Genomic DNA, 23,838 nt, shown 5'->3' with positions numbered 1-23,838 from the left:
GTAGTCACTTCTGCAGGTTCGCTGCCAACCTGGACAAGGTGAGCAGCACTACAGGTTCAGGAGTTAAGAGTGCGCGAGATACCGCTCCGCCCCTCAGCCTGGGCGGGTCTAACTGAGCCGCCTATTTAGCAAGGCACAGAGGCCGACGACAGGCCGGTTTTCCACGGGAGAGCCCCAGGACCCAATGCACAAAGGCGGCTACTGAGCCGAGCTTGGGGACCAGGACTCCGAACCACCCCGAGTCACCCCCGTGCCACCGCCTTAGCTTCGTGCGGGAGCCGCGGACGGTGGGCGGGGTGGGGCGGGGCCGCGGCTCGTGGGGCCTGAGGGGAATGGCTGGGCATAGGAGGCGGGGCTATGAGCTGGGAGGGGCCTATGGGGAAAAAGAAAGACTGGGCCGGGCCTGCTCGAGGCGGGCCAATGGAGTGGGACTTGAGTGTGAGGGGCGGGGTCTAGACGAGGCGTGACCTATGGGGAGGGGCGTGGCCCACGGAGGGCGTGGTCTGCGTGCAGCGGGGCGGGGTTGGGCGGTGTCTTTGCGGGGCGGGCTCTATGTGGGGCGGGCCCTGCGCGGCGGGCGGGGCGGTGGCGCTGGCGGAGACAGTCTTTGCGCCGGCGGCGGTGGCGGCTGTGGGGGGCTGGGCGGAGCGCCGCGGTGCGGGGCGGCCGGGCTGGCGGCGGCCGAGAGCCGCAGGCGGGAGCGAGGAGGAGTGCACCGGGCGGCTGAGGCGGTGGAACGGCTTCGGGGAACCCGGGAGCGTGGAGCCGAAAGGACTGAGGTAACCGAGGGCAGCGGGCCGGGTGGAGCGGGCCTCTGTCAGCCGAGCCCGGGCCGGGGCGGGTCAGACCCCTCTCTGGATTCCCGGGGCTGGAGGCGGCGCCCGCGGCGGGACCTGGGCCGCGCCCTGCCCGCGCCGCACCGGGCTGCACCTCATTCTGAGCCTTTGTCTGTCAGCCGAGCCGGTGCCGGAGCTGCGGCCGGGAGCACGAAGGGAAGCGGGCGTCCGAGTGGGTCCGAGTGGGGACTGCCTGTCCGGGCTCAGCCGGCCTTCTGCAGGAGCAGGTCCGGTGCAGCAGCAGCCCCGTGCCTCCCCTAGGGTCTGCAAACTATCAACAAAGAAGCCCAAGCGGACGGTGCAAGCCCGAGCTGCCTCAGTGGCGCTCAGACACGGCTACACTGCGAGAGCTTTCGGGCTGAAATCCAGGGTGGTGCTGTAGGTGGCATAAAGTACCATTTTGTTTCCGTTTGGACGGCGAGGCTTTCAAAATCTAGGTTAATTCTGATAAAGTCTGTCTCGGAAGCATACCCATACGGAAAGAAAAAAGTGTACAAAGGAAAATGGGCTTATTTAAGGGGTGATCATGTAACTTTTGAAAGTGCTTTATGGGGTGAGTGGTAACAAATGGGTTTGAACGCGGTGTTTTGCATTAAACATATTTTTGTTTGCTTCGTTTTAGTTTTGGGAATTGTTGACTACCTGGACATGGGAACGCCGAGAAACCTACAAACAGGTCTATTAAGGATTTGTCATCTCGAAAAGAAATATTTTATGACTGTTTTCCATTAAGAAGGTGTCAACAGAGGTTTGTGATTTTTGCCACATAAGAGACTAATTTGAAACAGTTCCCTGGCTGTGGTCAGATGTCTGAGACTGGCGAGAACTAGGCTCAGAATGCTCATCCTTCAGCGGGAGACGCAGCGCTACCTACCTACGGTCTAAATGCAATCTCTCTGGTGCCACTTAACATAATGGATGGCTTTTCTGCATCTCGCGTTCAGCTAGAGCACTGAGCCTTGCCGTGCTGTGGGGGCGTCTTCTCCGGATCCAAGCACTGGCCGTTCGCTTCTGTTTCCAGATGTGTTTTCTCAGTTGTGTACTTGAAACATCTACCGTCACATGAACTGCAGATTGAGCCACACAGAGTTCTGTGACCCCCGCCGAAAGATCCAGGAATGGTGTTGCCCAGCTTCGGGGCAAGCCAGTTTTACATCTGCTTGACAATTAAATAAATATATCCTTTGCTAATTAAGGCTATGGAACCAAATAAAGACATGCACATTCCTTTGCCAAATGAAGTCTGGGGCTGTTGAATTTCCCCGTAACTGGTTATTTCCAGTGAACTAACATATAAGTTATGTACAAATGGACGTGAAGCCTGTGGCAATGTTTCCGGATTCTAGCCCACACTGAAGATTTTTTTAAGAAAAACAACAACAAACAACAAAACAAAACAAAGCCTATTATGACTAATCCCTGGGAAGAGAAAGTCTGCAGAATGGCCCAAACGAGTCTACTGCAAGGGAAGCAGTTTTACTGTCGGGAGTGGGTTTTCCACAAACTTCAGCACTGCCTCCAGGAGAAATCAAGCTGCTGTACCAGTGCAGCCAACACACAGTCCCTCGTGGGGAATGCTGGGAATAACGCTAGTGCCATCTCTGGGAAGGGAGCCTCCTGGGGTGTGTTGCTGGTGGGAGGGCCTGGCAGTGGGAAGACGGCCCTGTGCACTGAGCTCCTGTGGCCCAGCTCCCCAGCCAGCGTGCAGAGAGGCCTGCATCGCCAGGCTCTGGCTTTCCACTTCTGCAAAGCCCAGGACTCGGACACTCTGTGTGTCGGAGGGTTCGTCAGAGGGCTGGTAGCCCAGATCTGCCAAAGTGGACTCCTCCAAGGTTATGAGGACAAGCTGAGGGATCCAGCTGTCCAGAGTCTCCTAGAGCCTGGGGAGTGTGAGAGGAACCCGGCGGAAGCATTTAAAAGGTAACCGTAAGAAGGTAGCCATGCTGGCTTATCTGTGCATCAGATACCCTGACTACACTGCCTAGCTGTTGGCTGTCAAGCACTGCTCCTCACTACACCTCTCTAGTTTTATTAGGAAAGAGAGCCAAACTTAAACTTTGTTTTATTGTTTTATTGCATAGTGTGTGGCTTAGAAGTGAAGCTTAATGTTGCCCATTTCATAATAGAACGCTCCTTTTTTGAACCATGCCTGTAGATAGGGGAATTTGTTCTAAGACACAGCCAGTAGGTGCTAAGACACCGGGGTGCGATTTCACTGAAGCCAGCTTTTGTCTATAGTCGTGTTTATAGTTTCTGTAAATACGAAAGGTACCTTCTCTAAAACAGAGTCTCGGGAACTTCGCTCAGGTTATGGAGTTTATTCTCCTATTAGCTAAGGGAAAAGTTGAGTGATCTATGGTGATATTTATACAATAGCGAACATTTGAAGCATCTTAGTGCTTTGAGTGAGGAAGACACCATTGTTTTACCCATTGAGAATCTCTGATAGAAGGGCTGGTGTAAGGGAACATGTTGCTTTGGAAAATGGTTTCAGATGCAAAACTGCATTCCAGGAAAGGCCCTTCTTTGGAGATAAGTTTTGCTTGTGGGTCCCTGCTCGTGTAGAAGCGGTCACGGGGTCCTCGATGCCTCACTTCTGCTTGTGTACTTGTTTCTCCTGTGCTCCCTGTGCACCTGTTTCTGCTCCGCACTGGCCAGTTCCTCCAGGACCAAGTCTGTGTAAAGTATTCTGTGGTCCTTCTCAAGCCCGAGAGCTTCGTGTGTCTGCAGGAGGGACTTGCAGAGGATGACAGAAAGCTGTGTTTCCTGTCCTGAAATCGAATGCTTTTGCAGGTGATACTGAAAGTAGTCAATAATAATAGCAAACACTGGGAATTACTATGTTAAGGGTGTTACAAATATTAAGCCATGGAATTTTCTTAGGAATTCTGTGACATGAGAACCTTTATTCCATTTTCCTGATGAAGAAACTGAGGGAGAAAAAGCAGAAGGAAATTACCTAGGGTTGAACAGGTTGGGGAGTTGCATGCTGAAACATTAATCTAAATATTCTTTATCAATAAAAATTCAGGAGTCAGATATCGGGGGCAAGGACCTGAAGGATGAGAGAAGCAGAGAAACCTCTAGTCCTCTCCTACCTGCTCCATTCCTTCCTCCCTCTCCACCCCACCTTCCTACTTCCTGTCCCGTCTGTCCTCTGTCCTCCAAAACCTCTGTGGTTAATTTTGGTCACACCAAACAAGCTTTATTCAGAACACTATCAAAATATCACACAACAGCATACCTGTCACTTGAAATATATCTCTATAGAATTGTAATTGAGGAGTTCCTTGATGAACTTCTGAGTAGTGGAAGCTGTGTGGTGAAGGTGGAGAGCTGGGAGGTGTTGGCATGTGTTTAGTGCCATGTTCAGATGGCCCGGAGAGTGTCAGGGAGAGTGGGGTTCGAATGGTCTCCAGATGCCCCAATAGATTGTGTTTGGAAGCTTGGACCACTGTTAGGTGCGGCCGTAGAGGTGCGGCCCAGTTGAAGGAAGTGGGTCCCCGGGGAATGGGGGAATGGACCTTGAAGTTGTTGCCCCGCCCCATTTCCTCTCTGCTCTCTGCTTCCTAATCTGACGATCTAAAGCTACTGCCACCATGCCTTTCCCAGTGCAATGCACTGTGTGCCCTCAAACTGTGCCCAAAGCCCTCTTCCCTTAAGTTGCCTCTTGCTAGGCATTTAATCACAGTACTGGAAAGCAGTCATGTAGGTAGAGTCACCTTAAGGGTTGAAGGTGAATAGTGTAAATGTGTGACCGGCTTGGGGTAGGATTTGAGAGACATGACATTCTTCTAGACTTGTTATGTGTAAATACAGTCCAGTAAACTGGACAAATCTTCTGTTTTGTTAGCCATCCCATTCAGGACTACTCTCCGAAGCTGATGAGGAAATCAGTACAGGCCTGTGGCACACTCAGGCAGGTGGGAGGTTTGGTGGAGGGCACCCTGTGTGGAAGCCCTCCATGCCTTTCACACGGTTCATGAACACCCTTCTTCCCCCCTACTGCCTCTCTGAAAGTAACTTGGTAATTAAGGAGCTGGGTTTTAAATAATTATCTGGGTGACATCTTAATTACTCCTAGAGTGTGTCTTCAGCTATCTGAGTTCCTTTTTTTGGTGTGTTCTCATCCCGAGCAACAACTTCTTCATAATATTGGTGATCTTCCTTTTAAAAAAGTTCAGGAAATTCTCTCCCCTTCAGACTTTACTCTGTAACTATTTTCCTACCTAATTTGAAGTTATTAACTAATGGAAGGGAAGGAAGCCAAGTTAGGACTGTGGGTGAAAACCACACCCACGCTGCGCTTCTGGTTGACGGAAGTACCAGTCCCTTGGTGGTCTCACCTCCATTTCCTGTGTGCCTGCTTGCTTGGCTTTCCGTGCAGGCATTTAGCAGGAAGTCCCTTAAGAGGCTCCTCCATCTTGAGTGTCCCACTCTTCAAACTGTGAGAAGCCCAGTAAGCCCATTGTTACCCTTCCTGTTCATATTTTGTTATAACAGTACAAAGTGGACATACACAACTCACTTGGAGTGAACTCTTCAGAAAAGTTTATTAGGAATGTATTTGATTTGGACATTCAACAGGTCACCTAGGAAAGGGCTGTTGTTTCCAAATAACTACTTTATTTGGGGAGACATTGTAGTAGACAGTTAAGGGAGTGTGTCCTAGTTAAGGTTACTAGTCAGGGTTTCTGTGATGAAACACCATGACCAACAGCAATCCAGGAAGGAAAGGATTTATTTGGGTATGCTTCTACATCACTTCATCATCAATGGAAATTAGGACAGGAACTCAAGCAGTGCAGGAACCTGGAGGCAGGAACTGATACAGAGGCCATGGAGGAGTGCTGCTTACTGACTTGTTCAGCCTGCTTTCTTGTAGAACCCAGAGCCACCAACCCAGGGATGGCGCCGCTCACAATGAACTGGCCCCTGCCCCATCAATCATCAATAATGAGAATGTGCTACAGGCTTGCTCACAGCCAATCTTACAGAGACACTTTCTTAACTGAAGCTCCTTCCTCTCAGATAGCTGTAGCTTGTGTCAAGTCAACAGAAAACTAGCCAGCATAGAGTGAAATTAGATAATAGGATTAAATAAAATATAAATGTAAGCCTAGAAAAATAGAAGCATCCATTTTCCTTCCGATAAAAATTTCGAAGCCAGCTTTTGTAGCATACTTTAACATATAAATCTTGATAATTAATGGCTCTATGATACACAGGAAACATTAGGGCAGCAATCTACTCTTGATGAAGAAAACTCTTAGCTAGGGAACTGGCAGAGGGAGATTCAGTCATGCCTTTTTCATCCATTTGACTTTCTCCCTTAGTTTTGCCTTTCAACTTCTTCCTTGTGTTTTGCTTAGTCCGTGGTAGACTGTGTAGTACCACTGGTTACATTCTTCCGTGACATGACGCATGGCTGAGTTTATTGGAGTGGCTTTTAATCTAGGTACATGTGGCAGCTCCTTACCCCTCACACATGCCATGCTGCTTCTCAGTAGAGTTGTCCAAAGTCCCCCCTCATTCATTCGTTCATTCATTCATTCCTGAGCAGACAGTGGGAGTTGTGCTGAGATCTGGAAGAGTCGAGCTGAGCTGGGGATAAAGCAGTGTGTGGCAGCAGCACCCGGCCTGCTTCTGACCACCTGTGAGTGTCCCTGTGACACATGAGCACTGTGCCATGTAGTGTTGCTTCACTTACTGAAGAGACACAGAAACACACGATTGCTTCTTTTCATTTTCTTTTAGTTTTCAATTGATTTTATATATTTACAGGGTTTTATTTCTTTAATGTATTTATTTATTATTTATACAGTGTTCTGTCTGCATGTCAGAAGAGAGAACCAGATCAAATTACAGATGGTTGTGAGCCACCATATGGTTGCTGGGAATTGAACTCAGGACCTCTGGAAAAGCAGCTAGTGCGCTTAACCTCTGAGCCATCTCTCCAGCCCTATTTACAGGGTTTTAAAAAAATTCATGTTTGTTACTCAAAGGACCTAGGTTTATAATGCTTTCATTTTTATGTGTGCTGAGAACTGATGGCTATTATCTTTCTTTGGCCCCTCCCTCCCCCATGACCCCCAGGTTTTCATTACAAAGAGCTGTGTGTTTTGCTGTCAACATGGCTTCTTCTCTAGTATTGGAACAGTTGAGGCCGGGCTTCCTGTCAGCCCTGTAACCGTTAGCAAATCCCAGCTATGTCTGAGCAAATGGTAACTATCTCTGTGGTGAGGTGTTGGGGACAGTAGCTTCAGGTCTCCTGTGTGCCATAGAAGCAGGACAGATGTTATTTCACTAGGCTACAAACTCCCAGTGAGGCCTTCCCGGTCCTTTAGATTCAGGTGGACACAGTGCCCAGAAGCCTTCATCTCTATCCCTGCCTTTATTTCTGGATGGTACTTGCGGGTGTCCCTTTCCCTCTGGTATTAAGTGTTAAGGAATAGAATTGTGAGGAAATATTAAAGATGGGTGAATGGCTCTAGGTACTGAGAGTTTACCAGGGAAGTGTGTTAGTCAGTGGTCAAGGGCAGTGGACTTGGAAAGATAATCTCAAGCTGAGCCATCAGTCCCCACCCCGAAGATCTGAATCTCTCTGGTGATTGATTTCACCTGCCATCCCCGTGCTCTTACCTGGGGTCTCTTACTCATGCAGGCATCCTTTGTTCCCACCTCTTCACCATCTTCATGATGTCATTCATGCCTGAGGACCTTTTCCTGCCTACTCAAGTGCTTAGTTAGCACTCTGCATGATGTCAGCAGCTCTAAGTAATTATCACTTAATGAATGCCTAATGCTGCTTGCCTATCTAAAGTTTCCCCCGAACATAACTGAAAGGCTGAAGCCTTTGAATGAGTTAAAAAACAGAAACAAAAATGTTGTATTGTTAAAGCTAGTTTTAAATGCAGAGCAGGCTAATATGGTGATTTTTATTTTATTAGTCCTCTGTGTGAATTGACGTTAGGTAATTTCATAGCTAAGTACCCATCTCTCATCTCACCTCTCTTCAACAGTGGACTCAGGGCAGAGGGCCTGCTTTCTTGTTCTCTTGTGTGTGCTCATGGCAAAATACTCTGTTTCCATCACTTGTTTTTTATAACTAATACTATGTAGGATAACTGTCATTTTCCATTCTTTTTAAAAACTATTTTTAAAAATTAAAAAATAATTATACATGTATATGTGCTTTGGAATAAGTCAGGGCTCCCGGAGCTAGAGTTATAGGTGGTTACAATGTTTATTTGTTTTTAAAAGCATTTTTAGTTGCATGTGTTTGTGTGGGTTTGTGCACATGAGTTCAGGTGTCTGCGGAGGCCAGAAGAGGGAGTTGGATCCCATGCAGCTGGAGTGACAGGTGGTTGTGAACTGCCATGTGGGTGCTGGGAACTGAACTCAGGTCCTCTGGAAGATAGTCAGCACCCTTAATCCCGGAGCCATTTCTTCATTGCATTCTTTCAAGCCTCTCACTTTCCCTCGGATCTGTTCTCTTGCTCCGAGGTGGACTCAGAGCTGACCACCTCAAGTGCTCTCTGTAACTCCTCCCATCCTTGGCATCCCAGCATTTACGTAACACTGGCACAGCGTGTTGCTCCTGTGCCCATATTTTTAGTTCGCTTTGTATAACTTTGATTTTCTTTCAGACCAGAGAGAAGAAAGTTGTGCCCTACAGGTTGGGATATTTTTACCCAATTCCAGAATTTAACATTTACATTCAAATTTTTTGTTCATTCCTAGGGAAGGTTCTCTGACAGTATGTGGAGTCTGAGCCAGCTGCTGTCTGCACGTGGGGCTGACATGCTCTGATTGACTCTGTACTGTTCACGTGCAAACAGTTTCATTTGTTTGCATACGTCAGTAACGCCCAGAGTGGCAGCTGCAGGCTTGCACTCAGGTAGTCTGGAACTTGTGCCTGTAAATGCCTCTTCTTCCTCCTCTCTGTCACAGTTCTTACTGGCAAGTGACTTCTGTCAGGGATACTCGCAGGGAGATCTGGGTGTATGAATGGCAGCCTCTGAGCTTGCAGCTCAACCTGCTTTTTGCATAGCTGATGTCATCGAACAGTTTTCATCGTTCTTTCTTGTGGAGTCCCCTTTGACTGTTCTTTGGTGGCTCTTTGGTTTCTCTCAGGTTTGCCTTACAAAGCACCCTCACATGTTCTTGATGTACATGGTTCTATCTTATCTAGTGACGTGGTCAACAATGCGGCTGTCTTATGGGTCGCCAGATCTCGCTGTCCTGACCTATACCTGTCATTCACTTGGCCATCCCTCGCTGACCTTTGTTCAGAATCACTTCTCTTCCAAGGCATCTTTCCTTTTTCTTTTTTCTAACACTGTGTCTCTGTATGTGTGTGTGTGTCTGTGTGTGTCTGTGTCTGTGTCTGTCTGTGTATGTGTGTGTCTGTGTCTGTGTGTCTGTCTGTGTATGTGTGTGTCTGTGTGTCTGTCTGTGTATGTGTGTGTCTGTGTGTCTGTCTGTGTATGTGTCTGTGTGTGTGCACATGTATCACATACTTGTCACACATTTATTAAATGAAGACAAAATAAACAACATGTTGCAAGTACAATCCAGAGATATCCTGATTTGCTGCTTACATGACAAGGAATAAAGTAGAAAAGCACGGAAAGACTGTGTTTTCTGCAATTAGCCACCATGTTTCTGTAAGAGCAGAAGGCTTTGTCTGTGCAATATGCAAGGTGATTCACAGTGCAGGTCCCGAATCTACGCCGAAATGTTTCAGACCTCTGGTCTAACAGCGTGTGCAGTGTGGAGTTTCCGTGTCCCGTGTTCAGAGCCAAGGCTGCAGTGAAGTCCTGGGACGCAGCACAGGCGAGCTGCCAGACACACCCTGGATTCCTTCCACGTTTTATGTCCATCTAATTTTGGATCGTGGTGTATTCGGAAATCTTTACTGTTACACAGTATTTTTTGAGAATTATGGGACCCCTTATGGAGTTGCAGTCTACAGTTGAAGCAACTGAGGTCTAGCGCCAAGTCTGCCTCTGATTTTCTCGGGATTGAGGCTTGGGCCATGGTGGTAGATGTGGCCTTAATAGAGGCTTCAGTGCGGCTTTCCCTCTGGTACTTCTTGCCATCACCATAGCAACGGAACTGTGGTGGGAATGTGCTGTAGTTGGCCTGCTGATCCAGAGATGATAACAGTTATGGAGAGACAGGTCATCTGCAACCTGACCCCAAGCCTGGAGTAGATAAAACACATACATAGACACAAAGGAGAGTATACGTATTCGTCATTGGGGGCAGGGTGTGTGATACAGACGAAGATTGTGAAAATAACTGGAAAACTAAGAAGAAAGGAATATTTCAAATGGGAAATCATCGCTTTCGTTAGAAATCTGGGAGTCATGGGTTAATCATTTCACTCTTTCACTCAGCCATATACTCAGTCTGTCAGCAACTTGTATCACCTGCAAGATTAAGGCAGCACCTCCTGTTTCCACTTCCCACCATGGCTAAATCCTTCTGTATTGCCAGAACCATGGCAGCCTTCCCTGCGCCATGAGAGAAAGTGTCAGATCAGGTCATGTTACCTCCCCACTTACACCTTGAGAAGAAAACCAGAGCCTTTAATGTTCTCCTGCTGACCTTGTCCTTTGACCTTGCCCTGAAATGCTTTGACCCCTTCCTTGCTTTTGAGTCACACTGCCTTCCTCCCATCCCTGAGATAGGTTATGTTACAGCCGAGACATTTTTGCATGGCCGTTCCTCCTGGAGTCACTTTAGTGTCTGTGTCTTTACCGCCTTTGGAAGCCTTCCTGCTCAGTTCTCCTCTTATTTTCTTGTTTCCTGTGGTGCTGGGGCCCATACTTCGGGCATCACACAAGTTAGTAAACCCTCCCACCAAGCCACACTCCCACCCTCAGCTGTCCTGTGCATCTTTCCGCCCCACTTCTCTCTCTCTCTCTCTCTCTCTCTCTCTCTCTCTCTTTCTCTCTCTCTCTCAATGATCACCATCGGGAGTCATTCTATATATTTTTAACTGACTTTTTGCCTACCTTTTTGAGCAAGTGCAGTACATGGTTTTTCGGGATAGATATAATAACAGCAATCACTATTAAACTAATAGCCAACTACTTGTTTTAATATAAAGCATTCTAATATTGGTCACAATGATATAATTTTTATTGTCTCAACCACATTTGATTCTTAAATAATCCATTTTCTTGTGTGAGACCGTTTACACATATGAATTACAGAGTTGTAGATGAACAAATTACATCATCTTCCTGCTGTCGCCAGATACTCCCAAATTCAGAGGGAGTAAAAGTGAGAACAGCTAAGGAGGTCCTTCTTCACCTCACTGGTCCTCTCTGGGAGGTCTGAGACCTGGGATATCTGGAGTCCCAGAGATGCACTGTGCAGATGGTGTTGTGCAGCCAGCACCATTAGGCAACATTTTCCTGTGTGACTTTATTTTAAGGATTTACTTTATTTTTATGCATATGTGCTTGTGTGTGTATATGCCACAAGACTGTTGATGTCCTGAGAGCCAGAAGAACAAGTCGGGTCCCTTGGAGCTGGAGTCACAGTGGTGAGCCAGCTGATTGGGATGTTGGGAACTACATTCTGGTCTTATTGAGAGTAGCCTGAGGTGTGCAGTGTGGCTGAGGCTGCTGTTGTACTTTGCTTCATTTGTTTTTTTGAATGCATCGAGTCTTGTCCTAGGCTATGCGGTAAGCAGGTGCGGCAAACGTCCTGTGTGATTATTGGCTCTGTTCTTGATAACTAGAGGAGATGGTTCAAATAGAAGTTACAATGACAGGTAGCAAAGTAGGGCAGGAGCCAGGGCTGGGAGAGTAGAGAGGGCTGCTCTGTCTTAAGATGTTTAGAAGGAAGTTTGACAGGAGCCCTTTAGGCCCAGGAGATACCAAGTACAAGGTCATGGCCTGGGTAGGAGAGTTGGTTTATGTCTAGGAACAGAGGTGTGGTTGTGTGGCTGGGGAGAGCTCACAGTGGGAAGCAGAGTAGCCAGGAGCCTGAAAGCTCCTTAGATGTTGTGAGGACATTTATTTCTCTCTTGAGCAGATTGGAAGCCCTGGAAGCTCTTTCGGCAAAAAAATAATCTGACGTCTGGCTTTATAAGGTCACCGTGACTGATGAGTTCAAACAAGGAAAGCAGTAGATGGCCAGTATGGTCATCCGTGTGCAGGTGCTTGGACCTGGGAGAAGTGAAGGGCCCACTAGAAGTGTGTTCTGAGTTTGTTTTCAAACTGAGAGCTTGCTGAATGTGAGTTATGTCAGAAATAAACCACGGTCTGGCTCTTGGGATCTCGATTAGAAAACTGGAAGGCTGGAAGTTTGAGTTACTGCAGAATAGAAGCTGAAGGGAGGAGCCCAGCAAGGGCTGGACACTGGAGGGTGAGTTCTGAAAAAGCTGAGCCCTAACGTGTAAGCACAGAAGGTGAGCAAGCAATTCAGATCCAGCTGAGGCTTGTGTGGGACATTGCTGGCATCTAAGGCCACAAATGAGCAGGCAGAGTAGAAGCATGGGGCTCAGAACCTGGTGGGCTTTCTGATTAAGTAGTTGTTAAGACATAAGAAGGAATCGCTGCAATAGGAGGAGAGGAGCATGCACAAAGGTGTCATTTGTAAAGCAGTCCTGCAACTTGAGGACCTTGCATGGCAGCGAGTCCCAAGCAAGTCTTCGAATAGCCACAGCATGAGAAAGCTCCAACCACTGGCATCGTGAATGAACCCTAGGGGCCAGTACTTGGGAGACCAAAGCCTGTACTGTGATGCAGGAGCAACTCTAGCAGAACCTGGAGGAGCCGTGGGCTTGTGTGCTGTTGGCAGAAGACAGAGAAGACTGGGTAGAAGGGGAGGAGCAATGAAGAGAGGTGCCATCTGTTTCAAGGGAGACGAAGGAGCCTTGGAAATTGTTGTTGAGGTGGGTGGAGTCTGATGAACAAGCTGCCAGGATAAGAGAGCAAAGCGAGCATCCCCCATGGCCACAGTTAGAGGAGAACTGTGTTTGCAGCCTCTAATGGAGTTGTCTTCTGACATGTGCCGTGTTTATATGGTTGATATGCTGTGAAGGGTGGAATGGAAGACGACCAGGAACTGAGTGCTGGAAATAACCTGGAGTTATCTGGCTATCTGTTGTTTCTTTTGCTGGTAGGCTACCAATCCATATTCCTAATTTTTAAGCATGTATTTATTTATATGTGTGTGCATGTGTGTGTGGCCATGCCATGACACATGTGTAGAGGTTAGTTCCCTTCTTCTGTCATGTAGCAACAGGGATTGGAGTCAGGCCTTCAGATTTGGCAGTAGATGCATTTACCCACCAAGCCATCTTGCCAGCTCCTTTAAATATTTTATCAGGCTTAAGAGATGACTCAGCAGTTGCTCTTCTAGAGGACCCTGGTTCCATTCCCAGCATCCACATGGCAGCTCACAGCCATCTGTAACTCCAGTTCCAGAGAGCCGACACCCAACACATGGTACATATACGTACATACAGGCAAAATACACATATACATAAAATAAAAAGGAAAAAGAGGTTTGTTTTTATTCTTTCATTTTGTGCCTGTGTGTGTGTCTGAAGTGGATTTGTGAGTGTGAGTGCACTGCCTTCAGAGGGGAGAAGATGGTGTTGAATCTCCTGGAGCTGGAGTCCAACATGAGTGCTGGACCTGATCAGGTCCTCTGCAAGAGCAACAAACACTCTTAACCACTGAGCCATCCCTCTACCCCCACCCCCCAATAAATTTTTAAGTATGTGTCAGTGTGTTGGATGATAGCAGTGACCTAATGGTGTCTCTTATCAGTGAGGACCTTTCCCTCCTTGGGCCAGCAGTGCCAATGGAAGGCTATCATCAGGACTCTCTGTGGTCTTGCCAAAGCCCTGTATAGTTTGCCGCACTTCTGACTAGGTCATGGAGGCATGTCAGCTCCTTGGGGCTCTAAGGTTCAGGTCTTCCTCGGTGATGCTTAGATTAGCTCTGTAGCGTCCTGCCCTTTTCAACTTCAGACTTCTCCAGCTCTCTAGAGTTTTGTTTGTGTTTAAAGTAAGCAGACTTCTCTTTCCAGCAGGCAGGCTTAGAGCTGGCCTGCTGGCCTGCAGACACACTTGGCCTACTTTCCTTAGCCTTGTAAACACTGACCAGGACTTAGCAAACACGCTGTGGGGAAAGCCAATCTGTGTGCAGACACTTCAGACTTGCTGCTCTCTGAAGTGGACCTGACTGACCTCCACCGGCCCCATGGGCACAGTTTCTGGCAGAGGCTCTTAGTGGGCCCAGCTGCTTCCTGCTCTGCACCTGTGACCACTCAGATATCCCGAAACCAACAGGCCAGTCCCCATCTTGGAAAATGCCCCTGTTGCCTGGAATTGTGGTTCACCTAGCCTTCTTGTCGCCTCTCTCTCTCTCTCTCTATAGATGGAGGTGTTATAATCTGGCCTTTGCTTTTTCTGGTGGCCCAGGCAGCCCTGTGCTGATGGCACTCTCCATGTTCACTCTGCAGAGTCACCACTCATGGAATGCCATGGAACTTTCCCATTGTATGGATTTGTGCCTTGTGTTGTTTCTTTAAAATGAGTTCATCCCTGCTTTTTTTTTTCCTGTGAATATTAATTTGGCTTTTCTAAGTCCTTGGGCTGTCTTATAAATTACTTCTCTTTGGACATCAGTGTTAGTTAGGTCTGGTCTGCTCTGGGGTGACCACTCTGGCCATCCTGTCTTTTACACCCGTCTTCTGTCTGGATCCCCAGACTCACCATTCTGCTTGCTGTCGCCCCCTCCCCCCACTTGCAATGCCTTGCCCTCATTGTTGCCTTTGAATAAGGGTAGCAATGTGAAACTACAAGTCACTACCCTGAGTTGATTCCAGCATTAACACAGATGTTTTTCCACTCAGTTCCAGCCTTCACTGGACTGTATGTGTGTGCAGATGTTCTTCCACTCGGTTCCAGCCTTCACGGGACTGTATGTGTGTGCAGATGTTTTTCCACTCGGTTCCAGCCTCCACTGGACTGTATGTGTGTGCAGATGTTTTTCCACTCAGTTCCTGCCTCCACGGGACTGCATGTGTGTGCTCGCCACAGGTCTAGGTGGCCATTCTTGCACACCTTTGGGCAGAGTGGGCCCAGTTCTCTCAGAGCTAAGCTTCTGGAGTTGTTTTTGACTGCTGTGTGTTTTTCTTCATGCTATCATATTTCATGTTTGCTTTGGTTAAGGTTTCAGAAACAGGTTTCCCCCGTTAGGTTAATCACTGACCTTGTTTTAATCGACAGATGGCTGTTGTTACTGTTGATTGTAGCGTGGTTAATAAAAACCCAGAGACAAATATTGGGGTTCAACTTGAAGGTCAGTAAAGCAAAACAGCCAGCCACTGGCTCTTACCTCGACCTCAGTCTGAAATGACGATCCTGCTTCCAGGAATCTCAGAATGAGACTGTATATGAGAACTGTCTCCTCCTGTTTTATATTTATTCCTCTCTAGTGCTGGAATTAAAGGTGAGCACCACTACCGCCCGGTTTCTGTGGCAACTAGTGTGGCTACCGGGATTAAAGGTGTGTGTCACCACTGCCTGGTCTGTAAGGCCGATCAGTGCAGCTGTTTTACTCTCTGATCTTCAGGCAAACTTTATTTATTAAAATACAGACAAAATATTTTTACAGTTGCTTAGGAGAATGAATATATAGTGTTTTATCCCCGAATGGTTGAAAATACCAGCTACTATCATCTCCCCGACACACATACATCCCATACAAATGTTTTCATTTATTGGGTGGTGATTCACTTTTTAAGAAAAGAAAACACAATCTAAGTTTGTTTTCCCAAGAGAAGACAAGATAAAAGTTATTAGTATTTTTAATCTTCTGTAAAAAGCAAATAAAAACCCCCAGGGGAAAAAAAACATTTTTATTAAAGGCTGTTTTTTGGTTTTGTTTTGTTTTGTTGTTTTTTTGCTTTCAGAATTGAGTGATTATTAATAAAATGTTTGGTAGAAATGTCAGTATGTCCTCTGAGACAACTAGAACATGCTAGATTTAGCATTAACCTTCTAGGTAAATGACCCTCACACATGCTACATGGGGGTGCCCCACCACTGAGCTAGATCATCAGCTCTTACGTGATTAATAATCAGATACTGAACTTTACAGGGAGGAGAGAGACTTGAGACTCTAGGATTCAAAGTGCGTAATCTGGTAATGTCACTCTCTGACATTCTGTGGGGAAAGCAGCTCAGAGATAAAGGCCTTTGAATTTGGGTTCAGGCTTTCCAAGCTCTGGTCTCTGGTCAGATGAGCCCATTATCCATCCCTAGGCCTCTGTTGGGGATGCTAGCCATCAGTGGGGGAGCATGTTCAAAGCACAGCTGTTGTTCTTACGGCTGGGTATTGAAAGAAAAAAGGAGGCCTGAGTCCCAGTGACCTCTTCAAGGGCATGCCCTTGTGACCTGAAGACCTTTCAGCCCCAAATTCAGTGTCTTGTGTGGAATTCTGAGTGCTAAACACTTGAGGATCTTGGTTCTTCACACTCCCCTGGAGTCAGAACAGCTTAGTGCCCACTTATAAGTTATATACACCATGGTGTGCGTGTGGAGGGGGCAATGGGCACCCTTGGTGTCTGTTTCCTTTTTCTCTCGTTTGCCACTGTGTACTCCAGACTAGCTGACCTTTGAACTTAATCTTCTATCTTCATGGCCCATTTCTCATTCAGTTTTGAGTTTCAAGATACACACTTTACCTGGTTTGCGAGGTTTCTAACTGAGGTCCTCAACCTGGGCAGTAAGGACTTTACCCGTTGAGCCATCCCCTCAAGCCCCTCAAGTCAGAATGTCTGATCGTAGCGTTTAAAACAGAAGTGGACAGTCTGCCTGACAACCCCAGTCATGCATCACTCATCACTGACGGAGAAAGGATGGCTCAGATGTGAGTGTTCAGAGAGACGGATGTGCACAATCTCCCTGGGAAACAGCAAGTAACAAAGCAGAGCCACGATGTCCGGAGTCCACAGGACCTCGCTGGCTCTTCCCATCCTTGTCCCTTTTCCTTTTCATGTTCTCTCACAGACCTGAGCCTCGGGCAGAAACGCAGATTTATGTAGTAGAACCCAGTAGTACTGTTACATAGGAAACAGAGTAAGTGCTGACACAGTTTGCTTTTAGATGCATGAGCTCCAAAGTTTTGTGACTGCCCCGCTTTCCGCACTCTCTCATAGACAGATCAGCAGCCTTGATGTCTGTCCACCACGGTTTAATAGAGGATTCTGGTACTCTATTGTGAATAAAGATACCAGGAATTGTTTAGCAGCACCAGGGTTGCGAGGATGGGGAGTGCCCTAGTTAGTGTTACTGTTGGCCAAATATAATAATACCATGACCAAAGCCACTTGGAGAGGAAAGGGTTTATTTCAGCTTACACTTCCAGGGAACAGTCCATCACTGAGGAAAGTCAGGGTGGGAGCCTGGCACAGGAGCTGATGATGATGAGCCATGAAGAGTACTGCTCACTGGCTTGTTCACCAGGCTTGCTCAGCCTGCTCTCTTATAGAACTCAGAACCACCAGCCCCGGAACTGCAGCACCCACAATGGGCTCAGCCCTCCCTCAATTACTAAGAAAATACCCTGCAGGCTTGCCTACAGCCCAATCTTATGGAGGCTTTTTTTTTTTCTTAATTGAGGTTCCTTCCTTTCAGGTGACATTAGCTTGTTTCAAGTTGACATAAACTGTCCTGTAGTAGGTCACTTCAGGATCTGACCTTTTAAAATGTATTTTTAAAGTTAATGCAACCTACTTGAAATAATTGTATCCTTTGATTTAGGTTTGTTTTTTTTGTTTTTTGTCTTGTCCCAGTTTTAGCTGCTGGTATCTGCTGTTTTTTTCTCTTACTAGTTCTGAGTATGTGTCTTTGTAAATGCCCTTTAAACTAAGCGCTTAAACGTGCATGCACGCCCTCTTTTCCAGAATTTGTATTTTCCTCCTCAGCATTGGGGCAGCAGGACCATTCAAAATCATGTTGGCTGAGGTTTGCACCAGCAGCCGTGTCCTAAAGTGTCCTAACAATGAGAATAAATGTTTATTTGTCAGAAATGGAGGGATCAGGTCACTCTGCTTCTGCTTTATTGAAACTGAACTCCCAGAGTTGGCCTCAGGTATTTCTTAGGATACTTCTAATGGCTGAGAAGGTCAAGTCCCTACTGTTACATGGACTGTAACAGCCCTGCTGAATTTGTGGATTACAGGTGCCCTGCAGCAATATATACTGTCTTACAATATATGACATTGCTTACCTTTGTAGGTCCAGTGTGTTCTCTGGGAATAATTTCAATTGTTTATTCCAAGAACTAAACCTAAAAGAAATCACAAAATGAGGCTTTTCCCCAGTACTGTGGAGTATTGTAACCTCACAGCTCCCTGTAGAAAGGGGAGAGTGGTAGAAACATGCTGTATAGGTCCAATTAAGAATTCCACATAGAAATCCTCAGAGTACATAGAACATTCTCAGAACTAGTAAGGTAAATGGCTTTAGAGTAAGCCCTCAAAAGGCTCCACAGAAGTTGTAATGCATGGATTAATTATAAGGAATTCAGCTCCATGGTGATGTATGCTGAGAACTGTAAGGTATGCAGCTAGCAGGTAGGAGACCTCAGGGCAGTGGTGATGCAATTTCTCGTTGCAAAGCTCATGTTCTCAAGACCCAAACAGCTGATTTTTCTTTTGAGCCTGAAGAAAGGAATAAACTGATGTCCCAACTCAGGCAGTCATGCAGTTAGCTTTTGGCTGATTGGATAAGAGCCACTATTTTGAACCTTAGAAACATCCAGAAGTAGAGAAGACCACATGTGGGCATCATGTGGTCCAGTCAAGTTGTCACATAAAGCCAACTTCCACAAGCCAGCAGTAGCCAGCTGAGAGTTGTTTATGTTTACATTTGGGAATGAAGAAAACTGCTGTGTCAGTATTGGCGTTGTAGGTATCTTATTCTTGAGTGTTGTGAACTTTTTATGTTTTGGGGATAAAAATTTTTTTTTGTTTTTTTTTTTGTTTGTTTGTTTGTTTTTCGAGACAGGATTTCTCTGTGGTTTTGGAGCCTGTCCTGGAACTAGCTCTTGTAGACTAGGCTGGCCTCGAACTCACAGAGATCCACCTGCCTCTGCCTCCCGAGTGCTGGGATTAAAGGCGTGAGCCACCACCGCCTGGCGATAAAAATCTTTATAAGCAAATGTTTTACAAATATATCAGGCCACTCATCCATTCACCCAGCAAACATAAATAAGTCTTCTTGAGGCCCTGGATGAGTTCTCCTGGCAATTCCTTCTCTTCCCTAGAGATCAGGAAGGTAGATGCTACACTACTGCTTCCTTGGGTTACCTGGTTAGTTGTTAAGGGCATTTGAGCAGTGTGTGTTTACAGGGTGTAGAGTGAGCAGGCTTCTGTAAGTGTATCTGAGCTTCTGTGAGTGTATCTGAGCTGAGCTCTGGGGCGAGGAGGAGAGCATGCGTTGTAGTAGGCATACAGGGAGGGCTCTGGCACGAGAGGGCCTGTTCATAGGCCCACAGGCAGGCCCGCAGAGTTGGAGGGAATGGGTAAGTAGCAATTATTGGTCAGAGCCTGGAAACAGAAACCTGTAGTTGGGCTCAGCATGCTGCCAGGGCAGGGTGGACCTTGGTAGCTTGAGGAGTAATGATGGGATTGGAGGCCCTGGCCAGGCTAGCCCTTGAACAAAGACTTTCTGTGTACCGACTTGCTCGGCATTAGTGTGTGAAGAACAGAGTCAGCCGACTACTGAGAATTCAGACTCCCACACCGAGGGACACATTACCAGAAGAGGCTTGTTATATTTTTCTCGCATATTTTATATCATGTAAATGTTTTTTAGTTTTCATGTAGTAATAGTGGCTCTTGTACAGTTCTGTGATTTTGACAGATGTAGAGTCAGTGATGGTATATAGTAGCACTTTCTTGTGTTGGGCTTTTTCTTGGGAACCACCAGCTCCCAAATAATGACAAATGACACGGAGACATTATTAATTATGAAAGTTTGTTCTTTATCTTAGGCTTGTTCCCAGCTAGCTCTTATAACTCAATTAACCTGCCTTTATTAATCTGTGTTTGGCCCAGACAGTATCACTCAGGGGAATCAGGGCTGGAACTGAAGGCAGGAACATGGAGGCAGGAACTGACTCAGAGACCATGGAGGACTGCTGCCTATTGGCTTGCTCATCATGGCTTTCTCTGCCCACTTTCTTATACTTCCCAGGACCACCTGCCCAGGGTGGCGTCATTCACACTGGGATGGATCCTCCCACATCAGTGATTGTCAGGAAAGTGCAGTCCAGACTCGCCCACAGACCAGGCTAATGGAGTGTTTTTCTCAGCTGAGGCTCATTCTTCCCAGGTGACCCTAGCTTGTGTCAAGTTGACCAAAAATCAAACCAGAACAATAGGTTTCTGCCTGCTCCCCGGAGTTGTCTCTTTTCAGCACAAGGACAATCTAAGCATTTTAAAACTGACTCAAAACACCGTGAAGGGTGTTGAAATCTAGTTTCATCCAGTTCCTACCACCCTTAATTACCCTGAGTCAGAGCATATGCACAGGGTAGTGCACAGCACACACTGTACTGGAAGCTGATCGTATTGGGAAGTGAACTACTTAGAGGGTGCATTTTTATCTGAAATCTCTATTCTTAGGACATTCTAACCAATAATGCCAACATGCATACTGTGAATGCCAGTGCCCTGTCAGTAACATTGCCCTGCTCTCTGGCTGTCTGTCTTACAGGTGTGTGCTGCTTCCGCTCCTGGGGATGAAGCCGCCCTCACAGAGCCTCTACCTGCTGGTTGACTCCGTGGACGAAGGCTGCAATGTGATGGAAGGGGAGCAGACATCACCCAGCCTCTCCGGGACTGTGGCAGAGCTCTTGGCTGGTCACCACGAGTTCTTTCCCCCATGGCTACTGCTCCTCTGCTCCGCCCGGAAGCAAAGCAGAGCGGTCACTAAAATGTTCACTGGTGAGCAAGACTGCGTGTCGCCCAGAGTTGTGTGTTCTAAGACCGAGCCCAGGCTGGGTTTCTTCTAAGGATAGAGTAGGCAGATGGAGGCCTAACTGCTGCATACACCCTCTCAGCCTCTCGCCACCATACCTTAGGATCTTGTTAATAAGCCATGGTGTGTTCTAGAGTCACTTACATTAGCTTTTCTCAGAATTCTTTCCCTGGGCTGAGGGGATAATTCAGTGAGTAACGTACTTGTCATACATGCATAAAAACCCCCTACACAAAAACAACAGCAAAACTAGCCAGGCGTGCTGGCACAAGCTTCTGATCCAGTACTGGGGAGACAGACAGTCAGACCCCTACAGCTCACTGTCCCACCAGCCTAGCCTAGACTGTCTCAGAAAAAAGATGGCTGACTCCTGAGGATGAGTAGCACCCAAAGTTATTCCTTGGCCTCCACATGTGTGTACACACACAAAAATGTGTGAACATACAAAAAAACGCTCTTTCCCTACTTCCCATGTAAGACCTAACGTAGCGAGGAGCTGTGCTATTTCTCAGTAGGTCTCTATACTTTCCAGCTCAACGGTCACTGATCAGTATCTCCCTGTGGTCCCTGAAGTCCTGCCAGAGGTCCTCACGTGCATCCCTTTGTCATGACAGGGTTAAACCCAGCGCTTCACTGCTGTGGCCTTGGATTCTATGAAGTGCTCGACTTAGCCCTGTTGTGACAAAAGGAGCGCACATGATAAGGTCACAGCAGTGACCATAGCCAGTGCTGTGCCGCAGCTCCTGTGTATGGCTGAGGGCATGGCCTCTTCTCTCCCTGTCCAAGTCACCCAGTATCATCAGCTCATTTTGTGTCCTGTATAGCTTATGAACTTTTAAGTTTCATTTTGAAGTGTATATGCATGTGTGTGAACTTGAGTTCCTCTAAGTAGAGTTACAGACAGTTGTGAGTGACCCAGTGGAGATGCTGGGAACCAAACTCAGCTCCCGTGCAAAAGCTGTGCATGCCATCACCCCTGAGTATCACTCCAGCCCCAAGCTATATAGCCTTCTGTTTGCACAAATGACTCACTACAAAGTGTACGTGTTAGTGCTCACTGCTGACTGTGTGACCTCAGGCCGCTTGCCTGACCTCCCATTTCCTGTCTGTAATGTGGGGTCCTCTGAGGTTAGATGTGCCTGAGGCATGGTAAGGGCTTCCTACACATTCTCTTATTCTAGTCATCTCAATTTAATTTGTTAATAAAATTCAGTTTTGACCTGAAATCTTTGGGTTGTTGACCTCAACTGTTGAGTGTTCTTGGCTGTGAACAAGTGTGCTAGCTAGAGACCTTTGGAGAGATGGAACCTCACCTGAAACCTGAGACAAGATTGGCAGGTATGCAGGGCAACTGGAGGATGGATGATTGATGTTAGAGGGCTCAGTCCTCTGTGGCTGGTGCCACCCCCAGGCAGATGGTCCCAGGTTATATAAAGGAAACAGGCTGAGCAAGACAGGTAATAAGGCAGTAAGTAGTGTTGTTTGGTGGTCTCTTGGGTCAGCTCCTGCCTCCAGGTTCCGGCCCTGAGTTCTCTGGATGATGGTGGACAAGCTATGAGATGAAATAAACCCTTCCTTCCCGAGTTGTTTTTGGTCATAGTGTTTCATCACAGTAACAGAAATCCAGTGAGACGACAGGCCTCCTCTTCATCCCTTTCGTCCTCTATTCCTTGGCATCTGATTTTTCTTGTGCTTTCACTGCGGGCTGATCTCATCTGACCCCTAAAGTCCACAATGCTCCAAAATCCAAAAAACTGAGTGCATCCAAGGAGAATTCCAGGTCGAGATTGTGTTTTGTGTGGTACTTAAAATATCACCTGCACTTCGGGATGTGTGGATAATGTTCATGTGACACAGATGGGTTCTGCGCTGGGAGGTGGGTTCTGTTCTCCTTACGTATAAGCAGATATTCCAAATCTGAGAAGATGTAACTACTTCCCATCCCAACCATTTTGGATGAGATACTCAACTTCAGTTGCAGAACGGCTTGGTCAATGACCGTCTGTCCTCCAGTCCGATTGGACTTGCTGAGTTAGAAAGTGTGACCATCATGGTCCTGGGTTACTTCTGCTGTATTACAGTCTTCCATGCACGCAGTGATTCCCATGCCTGCCTCAGCGTGAGGGCTCCCTCTGCATGGTCTTCAGCCAGCGTTTGCAAAGTCAGGTTGCCTCTTCCGCATTACAGTTTGCGTATGATGTTCTGCTAAATGCTCATCCCTTGAACTTCTTGCCATCTTTCCACTTAGGTGACCACCCAGATCTCCATTCTTGTTTATTTGTGGCTCCCTCCTGCACAGTCACTCTGTCTGGTTTCATTTCTTTCATGAATGCAGTATCACTGAAAATTTGTCTGGACCGCATGTGTGTATTTACTAGCCATCCTCTCAGTAGGATGTGGTCTCTGTGAAAACAGGGTGCTCACTGTGTGAGCACAGACTGGGATCCCAGAAGGGTTCTGACCATGTGAACTCCTGTTTGTAAGCATGGGGGCAGGCCCTATTAGAGTACCGACTGTGCACTGACTGTAGAAGAGACTCAAGCCCATTTGTTTAGCCAATGCCAAGCAGTGTCATACCCACTGAAATATTTTACCAAAGATAGAAAAGTGGTTTAATAGGCCTGTAGATGGTTCATTGGTGGAGCACCTGCTGTAGGACCCACATAAAAAAGCAGGGTGTGATAAGCTCCCTACTGGAGAGGCAGAGATAGGAGGGCCTTTGAGGCTCACTGGCCAGGCAGCCTAGCATACATGGTGAGTTCCAGGCCAGTGAGAGACTTTCACTCAAAAGAGAAGGCTTTGGCTCTGGGAATGTCACCTACATGAGTGTGGGGCTCATTTCCATCCCCAGCCCCCCAATAAATAAGTGAAGTCATTTTCAGTTCTCAAGGTTGGTGGTCAGCGGACAGACTGAGTTCTGTGTGTGTGTGTGTGTGTGTGTGTGTGTGTGTGTGTGTGTGTGTGTGTGTGTGT

The 23,838-nt window shown here is 47.1% G+C and overlaps 1 protein-coding gene across 1 annotated transcript in view; it reads left to right on the top strand.

Annotated features, from left to right (window-relative positions):
• The first annotated feature begins 628 nt into the window (after nt 1-628).
• Nucleotides 629-23,838, top strand: part of Ankrd50 (ankyrin repeat domain 50) — a 31,704-nt gene continuing 8,494 nt past the window's right edge. The window contains exons 1-3 of the mRNA XM_005343922.2: nt 629-779; nt 1,459-2,756; nt 20,602-20,831. Of these exons, the coding sequence (XP_005343979.1) occupies nt 2,245-2,756; nt 20,602-20,831 (742 nt within the window). The 5' untranslated portion in view covers nt 629-779; nt 1,459-2,244. The remainder of the gene's footprint in view (nt 780-1,458; nt 2,757-20,601; nt 20,832-23,838) is intronic.

Source organism: Microtus ochrogaster, chromosome 1, assembly GCF_000317375.1.
Source record: "Microtus ochrogaster isolate Prairie Vole_2 chromosome 1, MicOch1.0, whole genome shotgun sequence".
Taxonomy (NCBI): Eukaryota; Metazoa; Chordata; class Mammalia; order Rodentia; family Cricetidae; genus Microtus; species Microtus ochrogaster.
The sequence above is the reverse complement of the archived record's forward strand: the minus strand, read 5'-3'. Positions and strand labels throughout refer to the sequence as shown.